This window comes from Chaetodon trifascialis, chromosome 8 (genome assembly GCF_039877785.1).
Source record: "Chaetodon trifascialis isolate fChaTrf1 chromosome 8, fChaTrf1.hap1, whole genome shotgun sequence".
In the NCBI taxonomy this organism is placed as follows: Eukaryota; Metazoa; Chordata; class Actinopteri; order Chaetodontiformes; family Chaetodontidae; genus Chaetodon; species Chaetodon trifascialis.
In genome coordinates this window covers 18,392,742-18,402,296 of record NC_092063.1, presented here as the reverse complement: position 1 = coordinate 18,402,296, position 9,555 = coordinate 18,392,742, and the positions used below count along the sequence as shown (strand labels likewise).

At 40.9% G+C, this 9,555-nt stretch overlaps 1 protein-coding gene across 1 annotated transcript; it reads right to left on the bottom strand.

Annotated features, from left to right (window-relative positions):
- Window positions 1-1,018: 1,018 nt before the first annotated feature.
- Window positions 1,019-7,151, bottom strand: gnat2 (guanine nucleotide binding protein (G protein), alpha transducing activity polypeptide 2). Its single transcript, XM_070967954.1, has 8 exons — window positions 6,869-7,151; window positions 3,261-3,303; window positions 2,555-2,696; window positions 2,251-2,408; window positions 1,978-2,106; window positions 1,724-1,853; window positions 1,478-1,631; window positions 1,019-1,315 (listed from the first exon to the last, which is right to left on the bottom strand). Exons 1-8 carry the CDS (start codon window positions 6,972-6,974, stop codon window positions 1,125-1,127), a joined length of 1,053 nt encoding a protein of 350 aa, XP_070824055.1. The 5' UTR covers window positions 6,975-7,151; the 3' UTR covers window positions 1,019-1,124.
- Window positions 7,152-9,555: the final 2,404 nt, after the last annotated feature.

Here is a 9,555-nt window from a genome sequence, read left to right as displayed (position 1 = left end):
CATATATTTCCATATGGATTTATCTTTCAAAATATATTGAGTTATCTACTCTTATGTACAAAGTTCCTCTACCGTGTTTGACCTTCTGAAAATTATTCATCACATTTAAATGTAAAGTGAATTGAATACATTAACACTATTTAGATTAGATACATGTACAATTTGGTTTGTAATCTGGATATACTGTAAGCACTGGGAATATCTGAGATATTTTCTCAGTAACTTTTGACAGTTTAAATATCAAGACCACAGAGACTACTGTACTCAAAAACAAGAACAAGGTTGCAATGTTGCTATTCAAAATATTAATATTTTCCCCCGTGTTTAATCGGTTTATTTATTTTACAGAGCTTGGTTTTAATAGTAAATATAACTCACAACACAGTAGTCAAAAGGAAGCAATGAGGATCGAATGAGCAACTATTTCATCTTCATACCTTCAAACCAGCAGCTTTTGGTGTGAGACAATACTGTACTTTAGAAAAACTGAAGAATCTTGTAGAAAGCTCTATGTCCACAACAACAATACGGTGACTTGATAGTTGTTTCAACCCAGCTGGACGTGCACTGTGCACAGAGATGAACTGGTGGAGACGATGATGTGCTAGGAGCAGTCAAGGACCAGGACTTGGCATGGACGTGATGGCATGAGCACGACAAACTGAGGATCCTCTGAGCTCCTTCAGTACACTTCTCAGTTAATGCCAATATGTGAGGGGTTAAGGTAGGAAAGGAAGTTCTGCAAAATAGAGAAAAATCCAAAAATATCTATCTCAAACATGTTGAAATCACTTTAAATCACATATGAAATTGTTTGCTGTCATCTTTAAAGGTCTCAGCTTCAGGGCTGCAATCAAAGACAAAAAGTCTACTTGTTCTGCAGCTATGGGACTACTGGGGTTGCTTTTTGTTTCTCATTATCATCCTCCTCCTCTGCAGTCCCAAAAGGTCTAAATTGTCTGTTTGGCTTAAGTTTGTGTGAGTTCATGTCATAGTTGTTGCTTTGCTGTACGAGGGTTAAATTGAATTGTAAGGGGTCTGTCTCATCTGGACCCTATTACTCTGTATCAACAGAGTCCCCGGGAGTGCTGTGATGTGGTCACCTCTTTTCACTCTGAAGCTGCTTAGAAAAGACCGCAATCTTTAAGGTTTTCTTTGATGATGATGTCTGTCACGGCGTTGAACACAATCTCGACGTTCTTTGTGTCTGTGGCACAGGTCAAGTGGGAGTAGATTTCTTTCACGCCCTTCTTCATGTTCAGGTCCAAGAACTGCGTCTTGATGTAGTTGCTGGCGTCATCATACGTGTTGGGACCTAAAAGAAATCAATGGTGTGAGGATGGGAGCGGACTAACGAGGAAAATTGATCCATACATCAGTCTCATGGCATGTGCATCACTTTGTTTGTCAGCTGACTTGATGTAAGTTTAATGTTATCACATCATCATATAATGAAAGCGATATCAGTTGGTCTTACCGTCATAGTCTGGGAAGCAGATGCTCAGATGAACTTTCTTGATCTTCTCTTCAAAGAGATCCTTCTTGTTGAGGAAAAGCACGATGGAGGTCAGTGCAAAGAATCTGTGGTTGCAGATACTGTTGAATAGATGGAGCGACTCGTGCATGCGGTTCTGAAAAGGTCAGAGAGGAGCGGGGTGAGTTACTGGCAGAGTTCTCATGTCTGTCTTAAGCTTTACGACCAGGTAGTGGAGTCTCAACTCACCACTTCATCGTCCTCTACCAGCACCATGTCGTATGCGCTGAGAGCTCCGCAAAAGATGATGCAGGTCACACCCTCGAAACAATGGATCCACTTCTTTCTCTCTGACCTCTGGCCACCCACATCAAACATCCTGTTCATCGTACAGAAATTCAGAACATAGTCAGCCAGTCGACGTCTCCTGGGTATCTTTGCTGTAAGGTGTAGTCAGGTTTTGCTGATGTCAGACTTGTGTTCAAGGCCTCTTTGTGACTTACCTGAAGTGCAACTCTTTGCAGGAGAACTGTTCTTCAATGATACCAGTTGTTTTAACTCGAGATCGCAGCACATCCTGCTCAGTGGGGAGGTACTCTGGGTTGCAGATTCTATCCATTTCATTGAGGTAGCTGAGGTGGTGGCAGAACAAATGATACAGCAATCAGGCCTCAGTTATGAAACCATCTTTATCTATAAAAACTAAGCAAGCTGCTTCTTTCATTTTACATGCAACCCCACTACTGTATCAGTGCTGGTAGCAGACATGGACTCACTAGCCAGCAGAGTCATTCAGTTGGTACTCAGCAGCTCTTTCAAAGCCGGCCTGCACACCAGAGTCTTTCCACAGCTTCTTGATGACATCAGCCAGCTCAGCAGGCATTGTGCCTTCTTCAATGGAGTCTGACAAGTTCTGCAGCTTCTGTGCATCCTCCTGTGGTTTCATGCACACAGAGCAAAGATCCATCAGCAATGTCACAGCACTTTTTCTAACCATTTATAGTTTGATTTTACGTCAGTGAAAATGAACTCCACAAGTTAATCATGTCTGGTGAACATCTTTTCAGTGTCATATGAGACCTGTGCAGAGGGTGAGCCAAAATCAATGCCCAGCATCTCCATGCCTCTGATGATAGCCAGAGCGGACTGCAGGATGTTGCCATAAATGATCGCTCTGAACTCCATTTGTTCCTCTTTTGTGTAACCACCTTGATGCAGAATCCTGAACACAGGTGAAAGTTGTGGGGAATGTGTTTTAGTTCAAGGCAAAGCTTTGTCAAACATTAATCAACATTAATCTTCTGCTCCTGAGCTGGTGGGTCAATTAGAATTCCCAAATACTGTATGGAGAACATTGTTCGGCATTTCTAGAAATATCAGGTTCATTAGAAAAAAATAAAAACACTAAGATGTAGGAAGTATATGATCAGTTTGGATTTCAATACATGATTAAATTCCTGTTCTTAATATGGGACCTGGATTACTACTGGAGCTAGGGTGCACAGCGCCACCCTGTGGTGTGTTCCTGACCTCACTTAGCTCATATTGCCAACTAACTGTACAAAACAAGTGCTGACAAATCAGAGTAAGCGGATGTTTGCCCTATTGACCTTTTATAAAAGGCTTCACTGCAAGAGAAACAGACAGGGCTGCGGGAGCTTTGCTGGCTATATCCCTGACTGATGAGATTAAAAGAAAAAAAAAAAACAAATCAAAACATTCAGCTGCTCTGTGATTGCTTGCCACTGACATGGTGTGGAAAACACTCACTTATTTTTGTACTTACTTCATTTGTTTTACAATGGTGCTTTTCCCTGACTCACCAGCGCCTGTAAGAGAAGAAAAAAAGTTAGCAATGGTACCAAAGCTGCAGTGTTTCTCTTTGACATACCATTAAGTAGAAACACACTGTTAGCCATAAGCATGTGCAGCCAAAGAATGTGCTGTGGTGATGCTGTCAGTTTAAAAGTACATTCAGGATGGTGTCTGCATCATCACACAGGAGCAAATCTTAATGACATGTTGTTTGTGCAACTCTTGTTCCAGCCAAATAAGTATGAAATTTAGATTTCACAATGTAAGTCGAACAGAGGCACATAAAGATGCACAGCAGTATGCACAGTAGAGCAAACAGATGAAATATATATGTGAAGCATCTGACTTCAGCTGCAAGGGAAAAATGCAGAAGATGGTGGGGAGAAAAAAAGCATGAGCAGATGGCAGTGGGGAGGACACATTTTAATGTGTGCATTTATTTCTGTTCGTTTAGTTTCAGCTGTTCTGTGAAATTATGGTGGTCAGTAAGTTGTTTGAAGTGTTCTGGCTCAGTTTCATGTGGATCCTTGTGATGGTTTAACAGAGGACACTGAGCTGGCTAAAGGCTCCGCTAACAGAAACAACATAATCTGCTTGCAACACAAGTCTCTTGGCATTTTCTCAATCTTACTGAGCTGTAAAATTGCCTAATTTGATCTTCCATAAGCAATTAATCTTGGATATTTGGTCACCTCATGCTCTAACAAATGCTGCTGGGCTCTGTTGTGTTGGTAGACATCTCCAGACTTTAGCAAATCACAGTGAAACTCTGAGTGGAGGCAGTCCAGAATGCTTTCCTGAATGAACTGAGCACATTGTACACGCATGCACTATGTGAACTGTGCATACATGTACAATTTTAGTGCCACAATTGGATTGGAAAGCTTGCAGGCAGATCAGGCTGTCTGCAGCGCTGTAAGCTAACTCAGGATGGAGGGAATTTATCACATCACAGAGCAACCAAAGCTGACCGTCCTGCTTTCACTGGAGCCACATTAAGCTCCGTCCACAGATTTACTGCTGAGCATTTAATGACACCAAGCCTTCACCCATGTGGCCGTATCAAACCCTCTCAGGGAGAAAGCATTGGTTTTCCCCTGTTAGCAGTCATTAGTAAGTCAATACACGTTTGTTATTGCTAATTAGTGCTGAGGTAGTCAAGATGGCACTGTCACAGTATTATGGCTGGTTTTCATCAGCTGTGATGATTGGATGAACAGCACCTTTCTCTTGTCTGTGAGTCATTCTTTCACCTCGTGCTCATTAGCAAATGTGACTTTAGGCTTTGCAGTGACATTATGACACATCTGTATCCGTGTTTATCCTACAGAGGACACCATGGATAGATGTTTTTACAGAAGATAGAGCGGATCTTTAAGGTGTATGTCTCAGTACAGAGCTCAGGAGATTAAGGGAAATGCCTCCCTATGAAAGACAGATTTGACTAATTGAAATGGAAATGTTGCAGACGAAAACCTTTTTTCGTTAAATGCAATATGTATGCAAACTGTAGGGGAAATATTCTTTGAACCATCTCATTTAATGAATCAGTGTGTGCAGTTTTCTAATTCTTCAGAGCAAATTGCTCAGATTTCTTAAAGGAGGAAAGTTGCAGAGTGACAGTTTTGGGAGTTCCCAGTAGTTACTACATTTAGAATTCTTTGGTCTGTCGTCCTGATGGAAGTCTTTACATAATCTATTTTTATCTCTTCATCAAAGGAGTTCCAAAGTTTATCTGAGACTTGTAAAACTTCATCGATGTTTATTGCACTGGTTAGCACAAATGCACACAATGAACTAACCACTGACGTCAGCCGCAAACACATTCAGGTCAAATAACAACCTGCAGTTTCACTACGGCCTTCAGAGCCCACAAGAGGGCACTCTCCTTACTGTCTGATCTCTAACATTATAGTGCTGGAGAAGCAAATCCTCCGTAAATCTAAACGTAGTACATATGAAGTTTCTGAATAGTATTTATTTTCCATGCAGTATTGTGAAATCTAAAATTCATTTTCTGCATTTATAAAAGTGCAGTAATTGGCAGGTTTAGGTATTGTAGATTTCCAGCATCCACCAGCAGTGCAGCAGCACAGAGAGCCATGTTCTGCAAAGACTGATTACTCACAAAGCACAATGTTTTTCATTTTTTTCACCTGACTCGAATTTAGAAATGCATTCTTGTTTTCATTCTTGTATTTGTTAAAGTGTGTTGCAAAATCCAAGTCATCCAACATGAAATCAGTAATAGTGTTTTCTTTTTAATCCTTTTTGTTTAACATTGTCACCTAGATTTTCATCCAAATGATCTCCAGCATCCTGACACTGCAAATGCAGCTCTTATAACTTAACTGGTAATAAAACACATTTTATTTTGTATGTGTGAGTTGAGGGATCAACAAAGACTTCACCAAGTGGATCTGCTCTAAACCAGTTAGCTAATCGGATTGACATATCGCTGCTGTGCTGTGATTCATTTAGACCAAAGGCTATGATTATTTTAAGCACCAGTGTCCTTCCATTAGAATTCAAAAGTCATTCTTCATTGCAAGATGCAGCCAAGAAAATATCCAAATACATTTGACCATTTTTCCAGATGGAATGTATTTGACAAATATTTAAAGAATTGTTTCCACTTCTTTTATGGCTTTTCTGCCGGTTCTTTAAAATAACTCATCATAATCGTAAAAACACAAGTTAAAACACCTGAACAAGCACAAGTCTGTGCAGTATGTATTTGGTGCATGAGTAATTAACATGCACAACAACACAATCTGTTACTAATGTTTAATTTTTGCTATACTTTCAAATAAGGCAAATAATTATTTTGCTGATCTACGTCGTATTTCAGATATTCTTAAATGAAAGTATTCCTCTTTTCTGAGCTTCATCTCAGATCCCTGTGTTGACTACTCAACCTGCAAACTTATCTCTCTTATCTCCCTCTGCTGCACCGACTTTACTCTCACTAATGCCCTCTCAGTTGGGCACAAGCTTAAACAGTCCCCCTCCCAATCTTTCTAATAAACTAATGTAGGGTTTTATTCAGAAAAAAATCATCTGCACAGCCTGTAAATCTCCTGAGGTGACCATATCTTGCATCTAACTTAGCAGTGATTGTCAAAGCACTTTTAAACACACATCAGATGGCTCATATCCAAAATCTGAATGTGAACGTAAACAGGTCAATAAACTCAGAATGAAACATCCATCATTAACTTATGAGTACAGGCTTATGAATGAAATGATCTGTAAGATAAACTTACTCATCCTGAAACAGAACCAACTATTTTCCTGTCAGGATTCAATAACAGCTGATTAAACCATTTCCCTCATGCATTTGAACTTTTCTAATGTATCACTTGCACATATTAAATGTGTGACTTGTGCTCTTCTCTGCAGACCTGAACCTCCACAGAGACTTCTCTTCAATCGCAGATGGAAAGTTTAGAGTTAGAGTTTGTAAAATTCTGACTTTTGTTCAAGTTAAAACCCGTCAATCGGAGCACTTCTCATCACCTGCAGTCTGGGAATAAAACGAAAACTTGATGCAACAAGACTATCCATGAGTCCACTTACCAAGCAATAATAGCTTGACAGTTTTAGAGTCCTTATCAGCATCTTCTTGGAGTTGTTTTTCCAACTCCTTAGACTTTTTGTCCTCCGCGCTTGCTCCCGCACCCATGCTTTCTTCCTCCGCAAACTCAAGATCCTCAAGGATTGAAATTTTGACGGTTGTCTGTGAGTAGCTGCAGAGAACTGGGTGCAACACTAATCGTGGTGAAAGGCGATTTCCTAGCGGAAGGGGATTGGGAGGGAGGTGCTTGAGCCGCCCTGTCTTCTTTGGCCTCTTTCGATTAGATGATCAGATGCGACCCTCTCAAGGATCAAATCAATTCAGCAGCTCTGTCCAGTAGAGATCCCCCTCTTAATTCCCTTCACTTAAAACCCTGACCTAGGAGGTGCTTCTTCCTGATTGGACAACCAATCCAATTAGTCCAATGAGGGCAATAATGAATGATGTAAGGAAAAAGAGAAAATAAACACACTCAGTTACATGGGCTCAGTGAGAGTCATTGATATCATCAGTTTGTCCAGCTGGAATTAATTGATTTGATATGTCCATATTCTCAAAGTCCAACAATGTGTGCAACAACAGGAAATACACTGTTAATGACTGTTTCTACAGTATGTACATAAGGAAAATAATACATACTGAAGATCACAGAACCTGTCAGCCTCTTGGTATATGCATCGTTGTGGGTGTGACCTGACAGTGATCTGATTGAGATCAAACTGTCATCTGTTTAAATGGACGCATGGCTTGCAGCCAGTGCGCAGGGGCTGCTCTCTTCATCCTGCCTGGACTCTTGACTTCTGTGTCAGTCACATGGACGGAGCAGGGAGGGAAGCATTAACATCTCATAAACTTCTTATGGTTAAGACGTTTAAATCCCAGGTGGTGCGTTGCCTGCTAAATAAAGCAACTGTCAGTGCACTCTGCTGTTTAGTGGCTTCTCAGCATTGACAGAACCTCAGTGTTTTTCCCAAGTTACATCATCTGCATCAGATTGAAACGATTTCAAAAACGTTCATGTTTTCTTCACTGCCACAACAGGTGTTTTGAGAAAGTGACAGTAAGCTCGTTGGTGCAGGATTGGAGCAGCTGATCTCGGAACAGGTCAGCCCTGTAGGGTTGATAGGTGGAGGTCAGTGGGCCCTGTCTTCAGGACTGTGATGTTCCCGCCCTGCGTGTTGGAGGACTTACACTGAGATACTGTATCTGAGGTCACTAATTCAGTCAGGAGACAAGTTGTTGATGTATATTTTGGCCAACAAAGTGCGTCACAAACCAGCAGAGGTGAAAGGCTGATTTGCATGTTCTGCATTTGGAGCATCAGTTTTTAAATAGTGGTTAAGCTTTTTAATTTAATTAATCTTTTACTTTCCACTCGATGGCTCATACTTTTACATTGCATTTTAGAGGTGTCATCAATGCGTTCATTGTTTATGATTACTTACAGTTTATATGGGCAAAACTGACATGAACTGACTGTACTGTAAGAGCAAAGGTGACGCTTTGGACAGATGACTTTTAGGACAGTTTGAAACCAGCGTCCTGGTCTTTGGACTCTTTAAACTAATATCAACATGGTGTGTGTGGTGACATCTACAGTAGACTCCCGTCAGTGTGTCTGATTGTGTGTTTATATTCTTCCACACTGCTGCAAAAACTGGCGAAGTAAAGTGCGATTTTGTTAAAAAATGACAAATCTTTATGGCTACAAAATATATCAATACCACCACCCGTGTTTTGTGTGACGACAAACATGTTGAGACAGAAACGTCTGCTAATCATTACATGTCTTTGTTTAACTGACTGATGTTTTTGTGTCATGGTCATGGTGTGTCATGGTGAAATATGGTTGGAATTAGGCAGCTGCTTAATGTCCAAATAGAGCGATGGCAGATGTGTTTGTTTGTAGCGTTCAACTTCACACATGTTAATCCTGCCACACCCAGGGCTGCACAGTCGTCTACATCACCCTATAAAAGCTTTTTCATCACATGACATCTGTTTCGGGCAGGCCTGCTCAGCCTGAACTGGACGGGAGTTCCTGGATATTTAAAAAGCTTTCTCTAAGCTTAAAAGCATACACGGTTCCCATATGTTTAGAACTTTCTCTGTAGGTTTGTTGCAGGAGGAGCAGGTTTAACAGATCTTGGGTCTGTCCTTCAGCCAACCAGACAGTCCAAGATGCAGTTCAGTGACGTCAGGGTCAAATAGGCTCAGCACACAGCTAAAGGATTGACAGACTGGGACCTCTGAAAAGGACTAAATAGGACATGTGAGTGATGTTTTAGGAAGTTTCATAGTAGCATCAAACGATTTAAAGTTCTCCTCATAAGATCTTTGTTTCCTATTTTATAAGGTGAAGATCTCTGACCATAGATTAAGTTCACTCTTACAAGCATTAAAGTCCATCTGGGGAAGACATCTAATTTCACTCCAGAATCTGTTCTAAAACCTTTAAAAACAACCCATAACCTTTAATTATTAGGGACACACGCTGTCCACAAGCAATCCATCAAAAAACATCAAACAGCACCTTCCCTTTCACAGCAGCTCACTCCTCAGCACCATGTCAGAGTCCAGTTCCACTCTGAGATACAGAGCATTACACTCACGTCACTCTGCCTAAGCATGCAGTGCTAATTTCCCTGGGCAGGATGCTTGGTTCCTAAATCCCTGAACGCTTCCAAGC